The sequence below is a fragment of the Hemibagrus wyckioides genome, linkage group LG26, assembly GCF_019097595.1.
Source record: "Hemibagrus wyckioides isolate EC202008001 linkage group LG26, SWU_Hwy_1.0, whole genome shotgun sequence".
Classification (NCBI taxonomy): Eukaryota; Metazoa; Chordata; class Actinopteri; order Siluriformes; family Bagridae; genus Hemibagrus; species Hemibagrus wyckioides.
Window position 1 is genome coordinate 11,112,415 of NC_080735.1, and position 25,999 is coordinate 11,138,413.

At 37.0% G+C, this 25,999-nt stretch overlaps 1 protein-coding gene across 4 annotated transcripts in view; it reads left to right on the forward strand.

Annotated features, from left to right (window-relative positions):
* Positions 1–25,999, forward strand: part of LOC131347022 (VPS10 domain-containing receptor SorCS1) — a 217,535-nt gene that overhangs the window by 95,460 nt on the left and 96,076 nt on the right. For all 4 annotated transcript variants that reach the window (XR_009203701.1, XR_009203700.1, XM_058380859.1 and 1 more), the window contains exon 2: positions 13,459–13,526. Coding sequence is in view for 2 of the 4 variants with exons in the window: in XM_058380859.1 (XP_058236842.1) it covers positions 13,459–13,526 (68 nt within the window). In the remaining 2 variants the exon portion in view is untranslated. The remainder of the gene's footprint in view (positions 1–13,458; positions 13,527–25,999) is intronic.

Below are 25,999 nucleotides of genomic sequence, written 5' to 3' on the forward strand. Positions count from 1 at the left end.
AAGGTTTACATCCTGAGATGTGCAACAAATGATTGGATCACAACAGAATGCAAAAACATCTGGATCCCAAAATGATTAACAAATGCTTAGTTTCCTGGACAATCAACAAATGCTGGATCCCTATAGCATCAACACATCACTATGCTTGGATCACTATAACCCCGATTTTTTTTTGCCCCAATATGCAGTAGGCTCAACACATTCTTGAATACCTTGAGGATGAACATATCTTTGAATCCCTGTAGGATTTACACGTACATGGAACTCTATAGGACCTCCAAATGTTGGGATCGCCATAGGATATAAAATTTTTGGATACCTGCATGTTTAACAACTGATTTAATCCGAATAACTTTTCGATTTTTTGTTCATTTAATATGTTCAATTGTTTTTGTTGAATGTTCAAGTCAGTTTATTGCCATTTCAACCATATATAGCTGATGCAGTACACAGTGAAATGAACCAACATTTCTTTAGGACCCTGGTGCTACATGAAATGACACCGGGCTACATAAGTACAATATGCTACAGGACAGAGACATAAAATAGTGCTGACCAGACTACAAACTGTATTGGCACTGTGAAATAAAAGATTAGTAAACAGTAGAGGGTTGTAAACAGGTTATCTAGGAGGTAGTGATATTTTAAACATCACTAAGGATTATAAGCAGAAATCTTTTAATCAAGACCCAGTCCAGTCTTGCAGAGGACAAATATTAGTTTTCTTAGGTGCATCACTCATGCATTTGTTCGAACTATGCTCGTCCATTTGGAGAACTCAGCTGTTATCACTCTAAGACAACAGAGCCCGTTCTGTCAATGTTTGTACTGGTTGAAGTGGCAAGACAGCTAAGGATACTGAGATAGTCCTCTGCATAGTGATTTTCTTTCCTTTCTGTGACTCTTCACTTAGCCTACCAAAGAAAGCTTAAGAAGCCACATTTTGTGTAGGTTCTCCATCTTCCTGAACTGGAATAAAGTAAAATATGCTTTCACAATATTCTTTGTAACCTGTGATCAAGCTGATCTTTCTTTACGGATGTCGGAAGTTGTAGTAAAAAGCTTGGCTGACAGTTTATGTTCTTGTGGACTCAGATATCAGCTGTAACTATTTCCCTGAGGCATCTCCAGACATGGCTGGCTTATACATTTGCTTTTATCATCACCTTGGTGTTGACCAGACACTCATCTATTTCATCGCTTTTGCAAGTCCAAATTCAGGTAATTTTATTCTAGTGCTCATGACAGTTGATCCTCTCATTATATATCTGTCTGTTCAGACAAAAAAGACCTCCTAGCTTCAAATCCTCTGGATTACATTTTTATCATCTCATTACCGGGCAGCTGAACCAAGGTTGAGACCTCTGCTGATTACAATTCATGTACACATGTATCTGCTATCTGCCTCTATTTTTGTCTGATATCACCACTAGCCTGATTATACCATTATGCATTGCATATTATGCACAGCCACAATTCCCTACAACATCTGTTTCGGAGTCAATTTCACAAAGATATGTGGTATTGAAGAAAAAAGACTTTTTGTCACATATACAGCAGGTTGAAATACTTTTCTGTACATATCCCAGCTTAGGAATTTGGGGTGAGGATGCAGGGTGAGGCATGAGGGTTATGGGCCTTGCTCAAGAGGTAGCTTAGTGGTGCCCACAAGTTTCCAATGAACAACCAAAAAAGCCTTTAAAAAAAAAACCACCACTGCCCTTCCTGTGCCACCAATGACCTTTTATTATTGTGTTGTATTTTTAGGTAGCCTATTGCTTCTGGTCATGCAGAGGAGAGGGTATTAAAAATGGGAGTGGCATGAAGGTCAAGGACCTCCCACATTTCTGTAAAGAGCTTAGCAAATGCACGTCTGGATATATGGACTGAATCATCCAGCTTAACTAAGACCAACCTTTTGTTAGGATATAAAACCAGTCAACCAAATCCTTAATATGAGTGTACTTTATTATAGATTAGCATGTAATAGGAAGGAGGGCTGAGACGATCCATCAGACATTCAACAATTAATGAGCCTTGATTTTGATTAAAGGTGTACAGATCATTTTTCAGGATTGGATTTGTGCGGTGTTGCTTATTTTCATTTACAGCTTTAACATAAAGCACTGACGCTGGAAATTCTTTATAAAAATTTTAAATAAATATCTCCTCGTGGAAAGCCACACCATTTAGGACTTTGTGTTTGTGAATCATCAGTCCCTGTGAAGGTTAAGTTGTTTGGATAGAATATAAATAATCAAATATTAGAACAAACACATTCATCTAAAATATTCTGACAAACCAATAAAAAAAAAAAATTAAAATAAAATCAAGCCTTCAACAGTGCTTTGAGGTCGGCTTTTTGAAAATCATATATTATGAAGGAAGTTTCAAAGATTGAAAAAAAAAATTTGGACATAACTACGCTGGAGAGATTTCAGAGTCTAAAGATGAACTATCATCAAAGCTCAGGAGTTTTAGATGGATGAATATTGAGCTTACCAGATCTGAGGATGTAGCTAGGTGAGGAGGCAATGGGAAAATCAAAGAGATAAGATGGAGGAAGATTTTTAAGGGCTTTGTAAGTGAAGCGAAGAATTTCAAATATTGTTTTAAGGAGGAAACTTGAAGAGCCTGTCAGGTTCACAGATATGGTATGATATGCACAAGTTCACAAGAAGGAAAGATAATAATTTAACATGCTATTTAGCTATATAACACATACATAACCTGGTCCTTTTCCTATCTTCAGCTGCCCAGTTCATTGAGCCTCTACCCAGTGTAGCCTCACATTAATAGAACCCAGTGTGATCTTCCGCTGTAGCTTATTTGCCTCAAGGTTCGACCTGTTGTGCAATCTGAGATGCTTTTCTGCTCAGCATTGTTGTAAAGAGTGGTTAAGTTACTGTAGACTTCCTGTCAGCTTAAAGCAGTGTGGCCATTCTCTTCTGACCTCTTTCTCATCAACACACACACACACATTTTTTTTATTTTATTTGTTTTCTAAACAGGTCGATAGAGAGTGACCATGCATCCCATTTTAAAAATTGTGTCAAGTGATATCTCTGCCATACGGCTATGAGCTAAACGATGATTTATTACTCGAATAAATGCTGGTTTCAGAGACATCATTCATTTGGAACGCTGCTTGCCAAACAGAGAGGGAGAGGTGTGTGTCTGTGCGTGCATGTGCATATGTATGCACACATACATACACACACACACACACACTCTCTAAGTATCATTTGCACTCTTTTCCTTTCTCTCTTCTCTCAGACACACTTATTTGCTTTGAAATATGCAAACAACACATTTCTGTGTGCATTATTCAGAATGTGCCACTCTATCACTGTCTGTGTGTCAGGCTGCAGCGTGCAGCTGAATTAAAGTTGAAAGACTGTGTGTTCTGTGCAGATTCACTGACAGGGAATTGCTTTAAAACAGTAGGTGGTTGCTTATAGGCAAATATTCTAACACTGAAATTGCAACATAGAAGTCCTTAAACACTTGTTAAGGAAAATGGGTTTGCTTTTGTTGATCTAAATTACAAATTCAAACGTGTTTATATGGATATAAAAGCACAGTAAGGGAGTCCATATGCATGTGCTTATTTAACAAACAAATTTAAGATAAGAAAATAACATAAGGGTGTTAAATCATGTAAAGAAATCTAATATAACCCCAACAAATTTCCTTCCTTCCTTCCTTTCTCTACTCCCTTCTTTCCTTCCTTCCTTTCTCTACTTCCTTCCTTCCTTCCTTCCTTCCTTTCCTTTCTTTGTCTTGACCACTGGACTTCCTCAAATACATGATTTGTATTTCTAACAGTTCATTTGAACTGTAACACTTTCTATTATATACAGAAATTCTGCAAATTGTCATGGAAAAACAATGCATGGATTTGAATCTGAAATAAAATTATTTTTATTTAAATCTGCTTCAAGGGGGGTGAGAGACACTAAACCCCTCTTTTAAACAACTTCTATTTAGCATATGTATTTATTTTTAGGATATTGACTAATCAGTTGAAAATATTGACTTATAGGGTAAAAATATGATATGGAAAGATCATGTTACACATACAGTATTTTTCTGGTATTTTTTTTAACCACTTTGTTTACTTGTTTCTCTGGATAAGTAAGGAACACAACTTGTCACAGCTTGTCAACTATAGCACATAGTCACATTGGGATTGTGCGTTACGCCAAGGCACTGATGTGTTTTCATACGTTCTCATGCAGATCAAGCGTGAATTCTGGGTATCTGACAGTCTAAAATGCTGGTCCCCATCAAGCCGAGCCTGGAAGAAATTCGCCCTAACTAAAAGACAACAACATTTGTTAATATTTAAGAAGTGGAACAATCTGAGAGGATTATCTAAATGAAATAACCTTAACTGATATCTGAAACATCTTCCTCTTAAAATTCTCAACCTTTGCGTTTGCCTCTAAAAAATGAATACAGATAAGACATGTCTTCTTACTCTGTTACAGGATTATGCGATTGCCTGTATCACCCATTAGCCCCTGCATGTCACATGACCTCATCAGATGAGTTAGGAGCGTGTCTCCTAATCAGCTCCAGTATTAAAGATCCGGTTTCTGTATACCACATGCTCACAGTCTATATGTTTTGCTGTTTTGGTTTGTACTCAATCTTTTTATTGCACCTTTTGTTGCGTTTTGTTCACCTCTAATCTTCCATGACACTCTGCCCCACTTCTAATCCTTAAGGCAGTGCATAATGTCACACAGAGGTGAGATCACAACAGATATTTGGTAGAAATGAAATTATCGAGAATTTCAGGGCTAAAGTTTAAGGTTTACTTGCACCACACTGCTGCAAGGTCCCAGGTTACATTTCAAATCAATGCAGCATCCAAGCTAAAAATAAATATATAAAGCAATGTATAGTTTTTTTTAGCTTTTCTAGCTGAGGAAAAAAAAAAAAAAAACTAATGTGGTATTTTAAATACCAAAAAGCCTTGTTTGGTAACAGGTATGTTTCTGCCGATACTAAATGTATTTATGGCGTATCTGAGTTGAAAATGTCTCCCGTGTCGAGGAAATGTTTTGTCATTTTTGTGCACGCATGTTTGAGCCTCTTCAGTCCCTTTCTGTTTGGAATTGAAGGACAAACAGGCTGTGAGAGCCAGGAGTATGAGCTGGCAACAGATACTATTAGCACAAGCAATACTCATGAGAAACCAAAAACTGCAGCTTTCTATATTTTGCTGTAGCATTGGGAGCAATTTGGGCTTTTTCCTACTGAAATTTCCAGTGTGCTTACATTTTCAATCTGCACAGAAACGAGTAGTAGTATTTTTACTACTTGCAGTGGTAAGACACAAATATAATAACTTCCTATAGGTTGGTGTGTTCATCTCATTTTTATCCACATTTAAATTAAGACATTTAAAGTATATAACAGAAGATGAAGATGAACTCTCAAGGAAACAGCAGTGACTCTCTGGCAGTCCTGAGATTTCAACTCTTGACCCTCTGGTTACTAAAACTTTATCCATCAGACTACTGTTTATTGTAAGAAGTAAGCTGTAGTGCTGTGAAATTAGCTCCAGGCACAAAAGAAACGAAGGGGAAAAAAACAAACTCTTGAGCTTTACTGCCCTCTCATTTAACCGCCTACTGTCATGCAGAGGCAAGCAGCTTATTAACTATTCTAGGGTCATGAGTTTTGATTAACTTTGTCATACAGTATTTATCCAATTATAACATTGTGAGACTATTATACAAATCTGAAAAGAAAAAAACAAAACAAAACATTGTATTGGATTGGATTTGCAGTGATTCAGTAAGAGTTATACAGATATAGACAGAAATAGATATCGGACTTTTTACAATAATTACATACAGATACAGCTTGCTTGTTGTATAGTATTATGTGTAGCTCATGATTATCTTAGTTTTACTGCATCCCCTCTAAAAATGTGAAGCACAGCACTAAAATAGTGTATGTGAAAATACCAAATTCTGACTTGATGTAGTTTTGCTCTCAATTGGATACAAGGAACAAACAGGATAGAGGTCAGTTCAGTTTCTATGGTTGGAGGAAAAGAGGAGTTGATATGAATCGATGCCGGTTTCTGACTGGTTCTTTTATGTCACTTGTATCAAATATATTAAATATATTCTTCTTCTTATTATTATTATTATTATAGTTATTATTATTATTATTATTATTATTATTGGAAACTCACTCGCCGCTGCTGAGGATGTCTCCACCTGGGCAGCCTAAAGATACATGAGATGACCGTAAATGGCTTCCCTTAGAAACCAGGAAGAAGGCTCTGGCCTGCAATTGATACAAATAGTTTTGTCATGATGGCTTTAGGACTGCAATTGCAACTACAGTTTTGCTCTCAAGTCTCCATCAGTGAACAGTTGATAACGACAACAAGACAGACTTCATGTTAAGACTAGAATAAATTTCACTTTTTGGCACAGTTTATAGGAAATGATTTATAATCTCACTATCCGGTGTCACCAAGACGGGTTTCTTCATAATGTCATCTCAACGAGGTTTTTCCTCATCACCATCACCTCAGGCTTGCTTATTAGGGATACATGTACAAATTCGAAATGTATATAAATGTATATGTTTCTGTAAAGCTGCTTTGTAACTTTCATGCTATCAGTTACATGCTATCAGTACTCAAATTCAGTGAACTATTACTGAGCTAATAATTTTATACTGCTATAGAGAGAAGGACCATTAGGGTTAATGCTATCATTTTTATCATAAACTTTTATGTTTCACACTTTTTTTTAAAGCGTACATCCTCACAGCAATGACTCAAAGGGAACTTTATGCTTTTTGTGCTACTCTGATTCTGCATGCGTATGTTTTATTTAAACTACTTACAGCACTCGCAAAAAAAAACCCCTCACTTCATAGAGTATAACATAAAGGGAATTTATAGCAGCAGTGGTGGATCAGTGGTTAAAGGCTCTGGGTTGATTATCAGAAGGTTGGGGATGGGGATTTAAGCCCCAAGTACTACCAAGCTGTTGCTGTTGGGCTCTTGAGCAAGGCCTTTAACTCACTTTGCTTCAGGGTCGCCATTTCATGGCTGACCCTGTGCTCTGCCCCAGACTTTCTAAATATATGGGCAATGCAAAGAAAAAAAAAAAATCACTGTTCAGTATGTGACAAATAATAATAGTCTTTTAATGCAGTTTCAGATTCTGCAAAGGAATGCACTTATAAGGAGTATGAATTTCAAGCAAATGTATCTATCACTGACATGAAAGTAAAGCGTGGAATTAACTGCAGGCTTCCGGAAGCTATTCACTATGCTCTACTGTATCATATGGACTTACTAGAGTTTGGAAGTCATGTCCAACCTTAAGATTTGTATTTCCTTCACTTCAGAATTGGTGTAATAAACTGCATATACAATCAGGGTTACAGATACACGCATGAGCACAAAGTCTAATACATAATGCACACACACACATGGCGATACAGAGACGCACCGGCACTCTCGGTCACACATAAGCAGTCATTCACTGTCTCACACACAGGCTTAAGTACACTAAGAGGCTTAAAGAAGCCCTCCACGCTCCCTCACTCTTCATCCTTTCTCTCTCTCTCTCTTCTCCCACTCACTCACTCACCCACACATACAACACACACCCACACACATACTTCTAATCTCGCTGACAGTCCTAGTTAGCAAGAGAGTTGAAGCCAGCGTGCGATGCCTGCAGCAGTATCAGCACGCCCTGCTGCATCGTCATTAGCATGCACAGCTTTCTTTTGGACATTTAAGGTTAGTAGCTCCCTAGACTCATTCCCCTTTCCTGCAGTTTAGCTGAAGGCACGTATGCAGAAATGCACACACACACACACACACTCTGGCTGAGTCTTACACACACACACCCAAATGTTTTTGAATAAACAGCAGCCCATTTATACTGATCAAAACTGGTGTTAAATGCAAAAATTTGATTGTGTCATCAGACTTTTCATGATGCATGAAATGGTGTTTGAGAAAGTTTTAAAAATCCCTTTAATTTCCCCTTTTAACTATATCTGGATTAAGGCACAAGGTATACTTTTTATCAGTATTTTATGCCATATTGCACCTATGCTTTTGCAAAAACTATTTTGTATTGCCTAAATTATTTATATATTTATTTATTTATTGAGAGGATTTGTTTTAATGTTAAATTTGAATCATGTTATGTTAGATTGCCAAATTTGTACTAGTCCGTAAAATTAAAAATGTCATGATAATGGATATCAATTGATCATAAAAATCAACCAAGTGCCTATGAAATACTAACTTATTTTATATATATATAAGGGCTAAGAGGTCATTTTAGAAGACGCAATTGCTAAGATTTTGCAACCAGTTACTAACCAAGAAAAAATTCAATTAACAAAAACCAAAAATGTTTAAATTCGCTAAACCTTTGTCATTTAAATACAACAATGCAATACAAATACAATAATAATAATAATAATAATAATAATAATAATAATACAAAATTCAAGCTGTTATTATTGAAGCAATAACACATTAGAACATATAAACGTCTAGTTCAGTCATGATACTCTACCCACGTGTTGATTGGTTCACTTGACCCCAGCCTTTTATACTTCTCCATCTACGTAACTTTTTATTATCCCAAGTAAACTCCTGGGCACAGCCTCTACACACAGCAAGACATTTTGCACTATCCTTTCCTCCTCCTCCTCCTCCTCCTCATCCACACCTCCTGGTATAGATCTGCTTCTGAGGGGGATACCTCCTGCTTTAGGCAGCAGCAGCATGTTATTTAATATCTCTACTTCTAAGCAGGTTCAACTGGGCAGGAGTCTTCCTACTCTCCCAGCAGCAGCAGCTGTGTAGCAGACATAACCTGCCAAGAATAAACCTTCTTATACTTCATACTTTATCAGGAAGTAGATGCTTAGAGGTAGGATACAAATGCAGGAGGTTTTATTACAAAGAGTCACAAAATTTAGAATAGTCAAAAAATGAGACTGGCGTACCATCCAACAACATCAGTGCAGTGCAGGTGGTTGCTGGGAGTTGGAGTTGCTTTGTGGCCATGTTTAAGTTTCATGACTGACATGATGAAATCTGAATTTATGAGTTCTTTTTTTGCATATTGCAACTTTGGGGAGGCTGAGGTCAGAGTGCAGGGCCAGCTATGATGCAGTGCCCCTGGTTGAGCAGTGAGGGTTAAGGGCCATGCTCAAGGGCCAGACAGTGGCAGCTTGGCAGTGCTGGGGCTTGAACCCCAATCCTCTAATCAACAACCCAGAGCTTTAACCACTTGAACCACCACTGCCCCTACTAACAATTATTAATCTATAATATTATTATAATCTATATTATTATTATTATTATTATTATTATTATTCATCTATAATACCCTTGTATAATCAAGATATTAAATTCATTAATGCTACACTGCACCAGTTTCTCCTTTTTAGCCTCTTCCATAGCAACCAAGTTTTGTAGCAGTTATATTTTTAACCCTTTGCTACAGCAATAGTTTTTACAGAAAAAAATGAAAACTAAAACTACACTTTTGTTTTTCAGCTAAAACAATCAGTAGGTCAGGGCAAACACAGATAAAATTCACCTGGTGGAATTGACAATTTACTAAAGGGGAAAGGACGCAAGTTGGAAGAGTCATGCATTTGCTTCTGGTAGCGGTTTCTTTTGCTTCACGCCAGCTTCATCTAAAACGAACACTGACCCTTGGATTTGCTAGGTTTAGTTTTGTGAGCCAAGAGAAAACCAGTAGGTAGGTATCTTCATTCTTGTATAAAATGGAGACGCTGTTACTCACTAAGTAGTTGTAGTCAGTAATCTGGATTTTTACTTGCTGTTTTCTTCAATTACTTGGCCCATATCTGACCGCAGCTACCTAACATTATTCCTGCATTCCCTCTGAAATCCCATGCCATCAGGGCTACACCTTAATTGCCTGATTTTGAATCACCAGTGAGAAAAAATAGCATGGCCATTCCTTGTGTCTTGAAAGGACTAAGAGGTCATTTTATAACACACAATTGCCAGGATTTTGCAACCAGTTACTGCTTATTTATATGATTTCATTAGTGTTCACACCCAAAGTCAAAGTCACCCATGACTCCTTCCATATTCTTGAAATAAATGTTAAACACATTTACAAGCTGTTACTATGGAAACATTAACGTATTAGAACATATAAACTGCTAGGTCAGTTGATGATACTTTAGCCATGTGCTGATTGCTTTGCTTGACCCCAGCCCTTTGTTGTTCTTCATCTATGTAACTTTTTTATTATTCAGACGAAACTCCTGGGCACGGCCTCTACACACATCAAGAGATTTTCCTCTTTCCTCTCCTCCTCCTCCTACTTCTCCTCCTCCTCCTCCTCCGCACCTCCCGGTATAGATCTGCCTATGGCTTAAACACCATCCAGAAACTGATTGTGTGTACTGTAGATTAGACTTGTGCTACCAAAATAAGGAGTCAGATTATCAAATCAAATTTATTTCTGTAAATTTATTTCTGTAATAAAAGCACATGATCATGTGGTCAGTAGCTAGGATGCATACAAATACGCAAACGTTGTAGTATTTAGTTTATTAGTTTATTATTTTGTTTAGCATACTGTGCACATGGACCATATTTCTGTTTTTATCTAGCCTACTAAATAAATTTATCCATAAGCTTTTTTCATTTGTTTTTTGACATAAACGTTCAGAGTAAATGAAGATATCAAACCCATTTCTGCTCTCTGAGATGCCCCTTCATAAACATCTAAAATATGAAGGTGTTATCTTGAACCACTACAATTCTGTTATCCAATTGTGGCAACAACACACACTGAAAGCCAACAGAGTCCTGACTCATTTTTATATCAGACTCGCAGCCAAAAAATAATTCATTTCTTTATACTGATTGAAAATGTCTGATAAGTCGATTTCCATTCCACAGGTGGAACTGAACACCAGTGTACGGGCAAAAAACAAAAAAAGTTAATGTGAATAATGTAACATGTCTGTATAAAGGAGGCTGATCCTCTGCTGGGTGCTCATGAAACCAATTTCTGCAGATTGCAGTTAAATCTTAGTTTAAGAAATACATGTTTAGCATTTTATGCTGTGAGCTCTGAGCTGCCTGTCTGCCAACGGGTGCTTGTTTATTAATGATAAAACTTTATTTTTTCACACTGGCGATGTTGGGACATCTGCTGTTCGAAGATGTCCGACTTAACTAAGCATCTAATTATTTGGAGAAGGGCTTTTTAAGTTAATAATAATAATAATAAAAAAACACTGTATATACAACTAAACAACAGAGCTTAGTATCTATTTCTTATATCCAGCATTTCTTCCGTTTGAATGAACAGGAGGTCTTTTCTGATCCTTGTACAGGTGGACATGTGGCAGATGTCAGCGCATAATGAGTGTGATAACAAGCATTATGTGGAAATGTGATTCCGCTGCCCAGGTGCATGTGTTTCTGCCTTGTAGTTGTTGACACATGGCTGCCTGTGGGTTTTTTTTTGTTGTTGTTGTTATTTTTGTTTTGTTTTTTGTAAAAATCTGACCAAAGTCACACTGCTCACCTGGGCTTCACACGTAAGTACAGTACAGTACACTGAGAGGAGGTCACGAAAAATGAAGAAGGTAGCTAAAAAAAAGAAACCTTGCTCAGGAAAAATTATGCCCTCCATTACAATCCTTATTAATGTATATTTCAGTAGTATCTCTATCTGCCTTTGCAGACGTTCAGCTCTTCCACTAAATTTTAAAGAAATAGATCAGAAGTTTTTCATGTGTGCTACTCCTTTTCACTCCAGGCAAACTACAGCGTTTTCTCTCTTATAGTTTCCCCAAGGAGCATGATTGACCTAGTTAGGAAAGTCTTGTGCAACCAAAATGTGTTCTAAAGAATATTTGCTCAGTGGTACCATGATTCAGAACATTATGATTAAGTAGTAAAGAATGTCAGTCATGATTAACTCGTCACACAGGAAGGTGACAAGTTGTTGCGAAACTCTTCTGAAAGATTCACCAATGTGCTCTTGTAAAATGCAGGGATGCTCTGAAGTTCGGAACTGTGGGGTTTCAAGGTTCTTAAAAGTCTAGATCTTTAGGGGTTTTTTTTTATTAAGTGCTTGTAGTCCGTGTCAGAATTGTTAGCACTTGTCATGAAAATACAATTACAGAAACAACTGGTGCTATTTTGAGCTTAAGCATATAGGTTTGTGTCTAACATAAAATATCTTTCTTCATGTTTTACAATGATTGATAAACCAACTGATATTTTGAATCCTTGCCTGATGAGAATGTCAATAAGCCTCTAATGTTCAGGTTGGAGACACCTGGAGGATCTTGGATGAGTCTTAGATCTTAGATGAGGATCTTAGGTGATATGTTCTACATATCAATCCTATCTTTGTTTCTTTGTATCCGTCCCTGTGTCCATTGAAGATTCTTGTTATAAACCTTAAGAACGAATGGTTAAATGTTTATATGAACTATAATGATTATAAGGAGTTTTTTTTTTTTTTTTTAACCAGAAGATGAGCAAAATGGAATTGATCCAGTCAGGGTCAAGGTCACCGCACGGTCAAATGTCTACAAGGTTGTTTATTGTTTATCCAGGAATAGAGACGCTACATGAGTTTGTGTTCTTTTGGTCTCCGGTATGTTTGGGGTTATTATATTGTCTAAGGATCTGCTGAAGGACATGCCTGAACCTCTTGGCAGAGGCAGTCAGAGTTTACTCAAAATATCCATTTAATTTGAAAAATTCATGCTGCTACTAAATGTATTAAACGTGATATTAATCAGGAGCCTCTGTAGTATTATCTTCTCTTTTCTTTTCTTTTTTCTTTTTTTGCCAGACTTGCAGATTGTATCGATTACAACATTTATATACGTAATACAAATGTGAGTCTTTGTAAAGTTCAGTCAGATTACCTATTTATTTTGATTTTTTTTTTCATTTATTTATTAAGAAGGAGCTTTATTTGTTCAGTAGTTTCTTCAGTGGGGACAATTTAAAAGGTAACAAAACTTGACAGTGATTTGTTGAGTTGAGTTGTGTGATTGGAATACTTTTATAAAATGTAATATTTATTTTATAAAATCATCTTCCCCAGAAAATCACGGACCTCACTGTATCCATACTTTTAGAACAATGTATAATGGCATTATTGCTATTACAATATATACATATATATATAATATTGTAAATATTTTTTCTCTTTTCTTTTTTTTTTTCTGTTTCCAGACTGATTGCATTGTATTGCTTGTTTCAGCAGATGCATTTCAATGCCTTCTCTAGAGTTATTATGTGATTAGCATGTACAAACAAATCATCTTTCACCTTCAAGTTATGCAAATATATTAATCACACATTACCATGAGCCATGAGGCTTGAATAATGAAATAACCACATGGTGCTTTTTTTCCCAGGTAATTCTCATGCTGACCAAGCTGTACGACTTCAACCTTGGCAGTGTCACTGAGAGCTCCCTGTGGAGGTAAGTTTGCAAAAAAAAACTATCCTGTAATAAAACTCATTATTGTGAACACAGGCTGTACGTTTTCATAAAGACCTTCAGATCTTTTTTTTTGTGGAAGCTGCTTAGGCATAGTTTGTAACATAAGGTTTAAATCCTGTTGCAAAACACTCTTTTCTGTTGTTTCTGTATTGCATTTGGCCCCAATGATGATGGGATCATGCACAAGCTTTTTTGAAAGGATATGTAAGGAATTTTCTTGGAACCATATTCAGCTTTTCTTTTCTTTTCTTTTCTTTTCTTTTCTTTTCTTTTCTTTTCTTTTCTTTTCTTTTCTTTTCTTTTCTTATTCTTTTCTCAATGCTATCCTTGTGTTATATAATGATTCATGGAAAATACTAGATATTTCTGCATTGTTACCATCAACATAGTAAAATATATAAATATTAAAGCTGGGAAGAATAGTCTGTTTTTTTTTTTTAAGTCTAATTGTCTAATTAAATCTAATTGGTTCTAAAATGAATCTAAAATTTTAAGCTGCAGCTCAGTCAAATACACCAAATTTCCAACAGAAACCAGAAAATTCACCTGTTTAGAATTTTTAGAGTTCATAGCTTCTCCTATCATTTTATTCACGCAAAACTGGACCTGCAGAGAATAAATGAAATTCTAGACACTACTCTTAAAATTAAGATTCGTGATGTAAAAAATAAACCCAAGATCTTTTTCCACCTTAAAGCATAAGGTAAGCCAGGGTAACCTTTCTGTGACAATTTAATTCCAATCTTCCTTTAAATATATCCCAGAGCTATCAGATTATATGGGGATATCATGTGTACAGGAAAGTGGAAGGTTCAAGGGAGTTCAAATCCCAGGACCACCAAGCTGCCACTGCTGGGCTCTTGAGCAAGGCCCTTAACGATCAGTTGTACAAATGTGATAAATGTAAGTCACTCTAGATAAAGGGCGTGAATAATTTAATACTGCCATAGATCTTTTGGCAACTTTCCTAATAAGATTTCAGCAGTTCTGTTATGCCAATTTTGTTCTTGATAATGTCACTCTGGTGCCCAATTTTCTTCACTTGTTGATGACGGCCTTCACAGTGCTCCATGGTATTATTTTGGAAATTATTTTGCACCCCTCTTCTCTTTAGTACTTTTCTACAATGAGATCCTGGACATGCTTTGCTGAAGCCATGGTCCACAAATAGCTTACAGTCAGATGAAACCTAAAGGATGACTAAAAGAAAACAGAAAGTCTTTATTTCTCACCTCACTGATGACAGACATGGGATGATTAATAACTTTTGAACAAGAGTTCATTCTGAGCACAATAACACACCATATTGTAAAAGGTTGTGCAAACATCTGCCAAAATTATTGTAAGATATTTTCTCTTTTTCCGTAAGCATGTTTATTTTATTTTATTTCATTTTATTTTATTTTATTTTATTTTATTTTATTTTATTTTATTTTATTTTATTTTATTTTATTTTATTATTTATTGATCTGGTTTTGTTGTTTGCTATATAAAATTAAAGGTGAAAAAAGATCTGACATAATTCGGTTGAACAGAAGTGTGCATACTTTTTATATCTGCTGTAATCCAACCATTCTTCTTCTCTCTTGTTCATATAAATCCATACTCATAATTACAGTGATGGAAACCACAACCAATCCTTAAATTATTATATTTCTTATTGACTGGTCACTTAAATTGAATTCATTTAATCCAAAACACAATAACTTAAAAAATAAGTAGCCTATAAATAATGTCAGCCTGGACCTAGGGCTTCAATAAATAGCCTGAATATCACTGTACATGTTTGAATAATTAGTCTATAGAGCAGCCAGAAACCCCTTTAAAACTGTAAAACACAATTTGGAGGCCAGCTCAACTTGGACTTATTTTTCCAGACATAATGAAAGGCCATTGTCCATCATGGAAAATCTGTTTAAGACCATTTCAAGGTGACGGTATTCGTCAGTATAGGATATTAGAAAGAGATCTCATAAGAGAGCAGAGCCAACAAAAATGTGAAGCCTGTCACAATTCAAACTCAAAGACAGGATGCAAATGCAGGACTTTTAATAAAAATAAATACATTCAAAGTAACGGAACAGGGCAAAAGCACAGGTTCAAACAGGTATATCAGGGCAAGACCGATACAAAAGAAATCAAACAGAATGAAAAGGTAATATCTTAGTAATGTCATGGACCTAGGAAACAAAGCATATACCTAATAACCAGGAACTGAAACCAGTGTGCTTATGAAGTATAGAAACCAAACATGAATAATTAAACACATGTTACCACAGTGTGAGACAATGTGTCAGTGAGTGCTGGTGGTTGCTGGGAGTTGTAATCTTTGGCAGCCATGTTTTTTTTTTTTTTTAATGAAACTGAGTCCCTGCCGTTACATGCCATTACAAAAGCCAACTTTTTCTTTTTTTTTAGTGCAGACTTGGTAAATTAAGTCTCCAATCCCAGACACATGCCATTGTATTTGCTGTATTTCAGTAATTCAGTTACTGATTTTACAGAACACAGAAGTTAATTCTTCAAAAGGCAAAATGAAGCTACTCACCCCAGTTATTCAGATAAAGCAGAGCTGGTAATTAAATTCTATAATATAGTAAGCTGACACTGCTTAAAGCTCAGTGTCCTTGACATAATGAACCATGCTTCATTGTATCACAAATGACACACAACAATGATCTATATCATCAGAGCATATAATGAATCGTTTCTGTAATCCGCTTACTTTGGATCGGGTGAGTCACAGCCTTCAAAGATTTACCAAATGCGCTTATTATTCCTTTTATACCTATTTCCTTGGACTTTTAAAGCAATCCTTTCAGCCTTTCATTACTGTTCTCTATTTTCTGGCTTATTGACAGTGATATGGTAATTTATGGTTCACATAAAATGTCACATGCGTTATGGGTTTTTGCCCTTGTGAATAGCTGTGAACATCTGCAGGTCTCAAAGTGCTTTACAGTCCAGTAAGTCAAAGCACCACAGGCAAAAATTTTCTGTAGACTCATAGGGTCTTAACGTGAGCATGTGTAATTAGCTTTGTGCCACATTGTGGTTCAATTCTGCTCCATTCCTTTTGGCAAGCTATCTTCATTTCCCCAGGGTTAGGAGGGTCACACTGATACACTCACAATTTCAAAATCCTCTGTACAATTCCAACAGGATTGCAGTCAGGAGATTGTTTAGACCATACAAGGCCTTCTTGAGATATTTAGGGTCTTGGTTTTGGGATGTTGATTGAAACCTCCATCTTCTGCCAAAATTCAGTCTCTTGGCTAATGAGATTAAATTCCCCTCTATGTCCATTCATGTTTCTTTCAATGACATATATTGGCCCAGGACCACTTACAAGTTTTAGAGCAGCCCAAATTCATGATGCTTCCACCCTTGTGCTTCACTGTGAGTATGGTTTTCTTGGGATCAATTATTGCCAAAGTGTTTTATTTTACTTGTGTTTCAAGTGACCAGTATATTGTTCCACAGGGGATCTGATTTGTTTAATGTTTTAGGCTTGTATCTCTGTGCTTCGTTGTACTCACAGGGACGTTTACAGGCTGTGGTTAGGCTCTGTAGCTTTTGCCACTCGAATGTTGTTTAATACTGTTGTTCCTGAGAACTTTAAGGAACTCCTTCACTGTCACCTTTACCATGATGGCTACTGAAATTTGTAAGCCTTGTTTTTTTTTTCAGTATAGTGGCTTTTTACACATATGAATATGTCCTTGTTTATATTAACAAGTGCATAGTCAAAAGACATGATGCCTAAATTGGAATAGGATGTATGTATTATTAAAAGCAAAATTGTTTGAATACTTGTTTTGTGTCAACAATTAATGGAATGTCCACTATGGAAATGGTCACTTCTGAAATGATAAAATATTATAACCAGTGCCAGAACTGCTCTCATAGAAAATAAATCAACATGCTTTGACCAATCAGATCATTCAACAGCACTGTGATATAAAATTGTATATTTAATGATCCGCTGTCACATTCAATTTTTTTTACACATGTTGTAAAGACAATTGCAAATTGGTTATAAATGCACTTAGAAAAAACAAACAAACAAAAAAAAATGGGAAATAAACAGGGCCTGGTGAAAATCGTAATGTCGTAAGCGTCATATATTTAGAACGTAAAATCAGGCTGATTTGCCACTTAACTGTTGGGGTTTTCAGTAAAGCAGCTCTCATTATCTTAAAACTCAATTTGGAGCACAGCCTGCTCAGCATGTATGCAGATTCAAAGCTATTAAAAACTAATGAAGGTTTTGAAGTCTATTCTAAAAGATTCAAGCCACCATTTTATTGAGAGAGAAGAAACATGCTTTTGCCTCCTCGAAGTTCAAATAAGGTTCAGACTTTGAATCAAAGCAATGCCACACACAGAACGGACACCATTTATCAAAGACAGACACAATATTCGAGTGTGACCTTGATCAAAACACTCGAAACATGAGATGGAACACTGTAAAAATAAATAAATAAATAAATAAATAAATAAATAAATAAATAAATAAATAAATCCAAAAACAATCATTGCCCTGCACATACACTCACTAGCCAATTCATTATGAACTAACACTGTACAAGAAAACTTTGCTTTCAGAAAAGCCTCGATTCTTCACGCACTAGATTCCACAAGGTGTTGGAAATGTTTCGTTGAGATTCTGGTGCATGTTGACATGATTGCATGGCATAACTGATAATAGATCTGGTGACTTGGGAGGCCACTGAAGTACCAGGCTGAATGTTACATTAAAAGATAGTAGATGGAATAGTCAATAAGGGCGTGCTAGTACTCACACTGGCTGTGGCATTCAAACAGTCTTCGATTGTGTGTTAGAAGTTCCATATACACTATATTGCCAAAAGTATTCGCTCACCCATCCAAATAATCAGAATCAGGTGTTCCAATCACTTCCATGGCCACAGGTGTATAAAATCAAGCACCTAGGCATGCAGACTGTTTTTACAAACATTTGTGAAAGAATGGGTCGCTCTCAGGAGCTCAGTGAATTTCAGCGTGGAACTGTGATAGGATGCCACCTGTGCAACAAATCCAGTCGTGAAATTTCCTCGCTCCTAAATATTCCACAGTCAACTGTCAGCTGTATTATAAGAACGTGGAAATGTTTGGGAACGACAGCAACTCAGCCACGAAGTGGTAGGCCACGTAAACTGACGGAGCGGGGTCAGCGGATGCTGAAGCGCATAGTGCGAAGAGGTCACCAACTTTCTGCAGAGTCAATCGCTACAGACCTCCAAACTTCATGTGGCCTTCAGATTAGCTCAAGAACAGTGCGCAGAGAGCTTCATGAAATGGGTTTCCATGGCCGAGCAGCTGCATCCAAGCCATACATCACCAAGTGCAATGCAAAGCGTCGGATGCAGTGGTGTAAAGCACGCCGCCACTGGACTCTAGAGCAGTGGAGACGCGTTCTCTGGAGTGACGAATCGCGCTTCTCCAACTGGCAATCTGATGGACGAGTCTGGGTTTGGCGGTTGCCAGGAGAACGGTACTTGTCTGACTGCATTGTGCCAAGTGTAAAGTTTGGTGGAGGGGGGATTATGGTGTGGGGTTGTTTTTCAGGAGCTGGGCTTGGCCCCTTAGTTCCAGTGAAAGGAACTCTGCATGCTTCAGCATACCAAGACATTTTGGACAATTCCATGCTCCCAACTTTGTGGGAACAGTTTGGAGCTGGCCCCTTCCTCTTCCAACATGACTGTGCACCAGTGCACAAAGCAAGGTCCATAAAGACATGGATGACAGAGTCTGGTGTGGATGAACTTGACTGGCCTGCACAGAGTCCTGACCTCAACCCGATAGAACACCTTTGGGATGAATTAGAGTGGAGACTGAGAGCCAGGCCTTCTCGTCCAACATCAGTGTGTGACCTCACAAATGCGCTTCTGGAAGAATGGTCAAAAATTCCCATAAACACACTCCTAAACCTTGTGGACAGCCTTCCCAGAAGAGTTGAAGCTGTTATAGCTGCAAAGGGTGGACCGACGTCATATTGAACCCTATGGATTAGGAATGGGATGTCACTTAAGTTCATATGTGAGTCAAGGCAGGTGAGCGAATACTTTTGGCAATATAGTGTATGTGCTAAGAAAACATTCCCTACACCATAACACTACAACTACCACCACCAGCCTGATCTGTTGACACAGGGCAGGTTAGGTTCATGGAGCTATTCTGTTGACAACATATTCTGACCCATATTTCTGCATGCAGAAATTAAGCATTTTCTGTAAGCCTGTGCCCACTGTAGTCTCAGAATCCTGTTCTTGGCTATGCTCTAATGGGTTTTCTGTGTTCTGTAAAGTTTACTGCTCACCACAGCTATAAACTGTGGTTATTTGAGTTACCATAGTCTTCCTGTTAGCTGAAACTAGTCTGTCCTTTTTCTTTTGACCAATCTCATCACTAAAGCAATATCTCCTGGTTGTGGGTTGTTATTCATAGCATTGTGAGTAAATTCTCACGATTGTTTTGCATGAAAATCCCAATAGCTCGTCAGTTTCTGAAAAACTTAGACTAACCTGTCTGGCACCAGTAGACATGCCACATAACTGGATAACTTTCTGATGTTTGTGATCATTAACTAAAACTCTTGACTGCTGACTTCATGTATTGCGTTGCAGCCACATGATTAGCTGTCTGGACAGTTATATTAACATGCTAGTGTACTTAATAAAGTGACCAGTGACCAGATTGTGTGCATCTGTTATTTTTAGGAATATATTTAATTTGCAAGTTTGCAGCTAAAAGTGAGCTTCTCTTCAAGCATAGCCTTAGGCTATAAACAGAACTCCACTTCTCAGCTCGGGTGAAGTAACTGATGCTCAACAGGAAGAAAAATGCAGCCATTTAAGTTAAACGGCTATAGATTCAGCTACTAAAGCAAATGTTCATTATGGTGAATGAAATTGGTGACTAAATCTTGCGAAAGTGAAGCTTTTCTCAGAGAATCATTTTTTTTTTCACTCAAGATGTTCCTTTTTTTTTTTTTACCTCTTTCTCATCACCTGCGTGCCAGTGGCAGAGACATTACGCAGGTCCAGCCACTCGACATTAAATCACACGTCTTTTGAAATAGCCTATGAGTAGCTGATCGATACAAAGATGATGTAATTTTCCAATAGTCCTGTATGACCCCTGCGACAGTGCAGAGCAACGGTCATAAATCACCTCCTGCCATCTGGGTCCAGAGAGAACAGTACTGTATTTCATCTGCTCTGTAACCATTTCATTATAAATCTCAGCAGGAAAAGAACCCTCCAGAGTCAGGCTATTTATTGTCAGCCCCTGGCAGGAGTTGCTGCTTTATGCTGATCTCAGAACAGCCTCTTTATGAGTTCTTGTAATAGTTAAAGCTCAAGTTAAAGTAAGGTTTTAGGACACCATAAAAGTTATAGCCGGAACATTTTAGCTTGTGGTTTATCCTGAACAGAGGAAAAACGAAGATTGTTACAATAAATTGCAGCTGATGGTGTAGTGCTTTCAGCATGCGCATTTAAAAGAATCAAAAACTTTTTTTATAACAAGGCCGCTATTTAGGCTGTGCATCTGATTGCTAGCACTGAAGAAACAGACATTTTGATTAAATCTGAATGAGAGATGCCTTATCTTATCCACAAATTAGGCTATCTTAGGCAGGGACTTGATTATTTAGGCCTTGCACAGAATATATTTGAAGTGGCAAGTGGAAAAAATGAAAAGTTGTTAAAACTTTCAGAAGTTTGAATTGGCACATCTCAACAGAACACAGATTTCACATTAGTACTAGACTGAATTATTTAATGATGTTCACCCCACATCAGACTACTTGAGAACTTGCCTAGACTAGATGTGAGAAGACGTCTAATGTTGAAATTGTCCAGTGTTGTAATAGGGTTCATTGTCTGGTGCCATAGATGTGGAAAATATTCCCCCAAAAAAACTGACCAAATGTTGTTGCTAATTTAAAAAGTTTCTAAATATTTATTTATTTATTTATTTATTCCTTAAACATTATTAAGGAATTGGTGCCAGGAACCAGTTTAACTATGAATTTTCCAAACAGTTATTTAAGTACAGAAGATTAGCTAAGGCTGACCAGTTTCTGAGTTATTATGGTTTGGATTCAATTCAACTGACCAATCATAGGCTAATAAGACTAAAAGCTAAGTAGTAAATAAAATATATTAGAATATGGTGGGTTGTGATGTCCACCACCGTAACAAAATTTGTAAAAGAGAATAAATTTAAATGATGATGATGATGATAAAATTACCCACCTATCTATGCTTCGTGGACTCCTGGGGTGTCTACTTTAAAACCCACTTCTGTAAGAGACAGAGTTCATGGGGTCTGCCAAATTGTGGGATATATTAGGCAGCAAGGTGTTTGGAGGTGCTTGATGACTTGGCCTCCAAATTTCCCAGATCTCAGTCTGATCGAGCATCTGTGGGATGTGTGTTGTACAAACTAGTCTGATCCATGGAGCTTTTAACTAACAGGAGCTAAAGAATCTGCTACTAATGCCATTGTGCCGGATAGCAGAGCACACTTTCAGAGATCTAGAGGACTCCAGGGGGACCAACACAATATTAGGCAGATGGTTTTATTATTATGGCTGTAGCTTGGTGGTTGCACATTTACATATACAGGGTTAGGGCACTGATTCATGCCTCATGTTCTCTCCATGTGTGTTTTTTTGGGGTACTCTCGTTTCCTTCCCCAGTCCATAGATATCTCTAGGCTTATTGGCATGTCTAAATTGTCCATAGTGTCTGAGTGTGTGTGATTGTTTGGTACTGCATCTAAGGTACCCATCACCTTGTGCCCAGAGTCTTCTGGGATAGGCTTCAGGCTCCCTGTGACCCTGAGGAGGATAAGCGTTATAGAAAATGAATATTATATATAGACTACCATTTTGTTTGCTTTTTAATTCAGAACAAGGATAAAAGTCTTTTTTCCCATAAGTTTTTATTCTTGTTGATGTTTTTTTTTATTTTTGAACTACCCACAGTGCAAATAAAGTTTCATGCTAACATTTTTCAACTAAAAGAGGCAGCTGATTCTCGAAAAAACGACCTGTACTTACCTATTACCTGTACTTACGTAAGTATTTGCGTTATTCTCTCAGTGCAGTTCATATTCCAACCCTAAACTTGTGGCAAAAGTTGGTACATCATGCTTATTCTTAGCCAGTTTTCTCCTTTCCAACTGTTCAGCTATTCCCAATCTTTCTCTGGTGTTTGCTGGACTGCCGTATAGCTTGTAAAAAAACTGAATGGAATATATAGCCTATAGCACATTACAATACATTGTTTAATCCCACAACAGGATTGTGAGTCACAAAGCCTTATTTTTCCAATTTTGTGTGTGTGCCTCACATAGAGCAAAAAAAAAACTAGCTGGGGAAACATTAAAGGTTATATGAAGAATCATCCAACAGAAAGTTTACTTTTCAGCAAAGCCTTCACATAGAAGCTCTTTAGAAAGCTCCACTTAGGGGAAAAAGGTTTAATTCAGACAACCTGTGACTCTCTTGGGCAACTATGATTCTATGTACATAGAATCATAGTTGAAGGTTTCCCACTGTCACAAGGTTCTAAGTAGATTCCTTTTTGAAAGCTAGAAAGTTCAACTGTCCAAAGGATACATGCAACTTACATGATTCATGTACATGCCCATGTATTGAGAAGATAACAGAAAGCCACACTCAAAGGGAACAATGGTACACACAAGGGTACTCTGGCTTGTCCCCTTAGGAAAACTCTGCAAAATCTTCATAAAATATTCTTTGTAAATAGAACCTCTTTAAAAAACTAGACTTATTAACCAATCAGAATTAGAATTCTTTCATAAACCCAAAAGACCAAAGAAACAAACAGTATATTGATATATATTTCCTTTCAAATTATGCCATATATATTTGACTTATTGAGAGGTCAGTTGCTGAGAGTCTCATATCCCAGACTTGCCTCTAATCCACAAGTGACCTCAGATATGTGTTGAGGGGGAAAAAAAAAGATTAAAAAATTGAGCCTTCTGGAACAGCACACTGAAGCTGTTTATCCCTATCTCAGTGGTAAACACTGTGAACACTTCTGAGTGTATAAATTGTGAAGGTGAGGAAAGTCGTGTGGTGGTAAAATGCCTTGACCTTCGCAAACAAGGTCAAATGGTGTGCTGAGGCTGTTTTCTGCAAACTCTATGCATGTTTTGTCATCCTGAGATATCTTTGTGTCTGGAGTTTAGAAAACTACCTCTGTCATCTGTTTTAGGGACACAGTGGCCAGTGTCTGGGTCACTCAATCTATACATAATTGAACATTTAAAAAGGGCAAAGGGAACATTTTTGTGGAATTTTTTTTTTTCCTATGTGTGAAGGTAATACCAAGTAATGCTAGTTGAGAGGAGGATGTTGCTTGAAGCAGCATACATAGGAGACTCAGAACAACATTTTAGAATAAAATCTAGCCTAGATTAAGGGTGTCCAGTTTTATTCAGAAAGGGCCGGTGTGACTGCAGGTTTTCAGCAGAAACCACATCGGATAGTCTTTTCGAAAGCCAAGCTCAACCACATGTTTTGGTTAATAAGATTGGACATCTCTGTCCTAGATTATAAGCTAATTAGTTGATCGTATAAGAAGTACATCTGAATTAACACACTTTGTTTAGCATCCCTGTGCTCTCTGTCAGGCTAAGCAATGTGTGGTATTCTGGGAGTTCTAAATAGTTAATAGTGTTGAATATAACTATCTTAAAATGTTTGCAAATATGAATATATTTTACCAAACTGGCAAGTAAATGTTTTTATTTTGACGTCTTTCTAACCTTTCCTTGGTGTGTTGCTGCAAGGATAACCTTGGTTAAGCAACCAGTTTAAAATTTGGCAGCAGTGTTGTTTTTCCATAAGTAAATTAGGTTATAAATGTAGGTAGGTGGCGGGTCTTTCAGTAAAATTGGAATGAAATCTTGTAAAGCAATTTTCTTCCTTTTCACTGTTGGAGGTAACCAGACTGTAAAAGGCTAGAATTTGACTTTTGGATGAAATGTGCACAAAAGAGAAACAACTGTGTACAGTAGAATATATTGAAATGCCCCAGAGATGTTGCTGATAATGAATCAAACTATTTAATTACACAATCACGTGTATATTACATCGATTTTTTGTATATTCACATATACGGTACATTTACCAGTAAGGCTACACCATAAGAAGCATAGCAAAAAAAAAAAACGGATTTTTTTGTGTGGTTTGGAACAGTTCAAAAAATGTCAGACATGTTCAGAACACTAATCAGACTGTAGCTGCGTCCCAAATGACTTATTATACACTATGCACTTACACTATACGTTATGTACTCTACCGTCTAGTTTGCGGAAAGGAATTACAAACCATTTCCCAGTCGATGGCAAATGACATAAAACATATGTAATGTGATGCTGCTAGTTGTAGCAGGATGCAGTGAATTATTAAAATGTTTAAAAATAAATTTCACAATGTGGGCTAATTTAAAAGACATTTGTAAGATGTCTTGCCCATCGGAGTGTCATTGACTATTATGATATTTTTTCCCTTAAGTGCACTTCTTGTTAGAATTTTGAACACGCTACTCACACTATTTTTACTACAGTGGCATGGGATAGTGTATAAGTGGGATATGGGGCACACCTTATGTCTTAAATGGTTTGCTAAACTCTATGTACTGTACACTACATGCTATGCACTTGAATATATAGTACATGATTTTTAGACTGTAGCAAAATCTAAACAGTTTAACCAACTTGGTAAAACGATTCCTTCATTGAGCTCCATAGGACAAAGAAGCAGTTTTAACATCCAAAATATCCAGTTTGATGTGTAAGACACTTGCAGGACATGGCTGTCTACCCTCTTCCACATACACAAGCACACAGACACACATGATGGGTTTGTGCTGCTGTGATTGACAAGGAACAGCCATAACTCTTACCCAGACAGCATGGCCAATTTTGCTTCATTTGCTCTTTGCCATGGCTGGCTGTTTAAACCTTTACCTCCTGTTCTGAATGTTCTTTTTTTTGATGGTTGATTGCATTGTAGGAAATAATAGCACATGAAATGAGACCTTATTGTAAGTTCTGACATTTCTCAGTATTGTACATTATATCTCTGCATTCTTTTATTTCTCCTGAAATACTAAAGGAGGAAAGATTAACTGTGCTATGTAGGGCGCCATGGTTGTTCACTGCTGAATAAACATTGTGAACACCAGTGAATCCACATCGTCTAGTTAGCTATGCTTGAGACATAATAAATAACAGCTTCTAGACTTGAAGTTCATGTCTAGACCTAGACATGAACTTTGACATTTAGGACACATTCAAAGTCTCTAGTGGATAATTATCTCATTCATATTTCTCAGTACATGCAATTAAGACTCCAGCTAAAATGTTTAGAATTGGAAAAT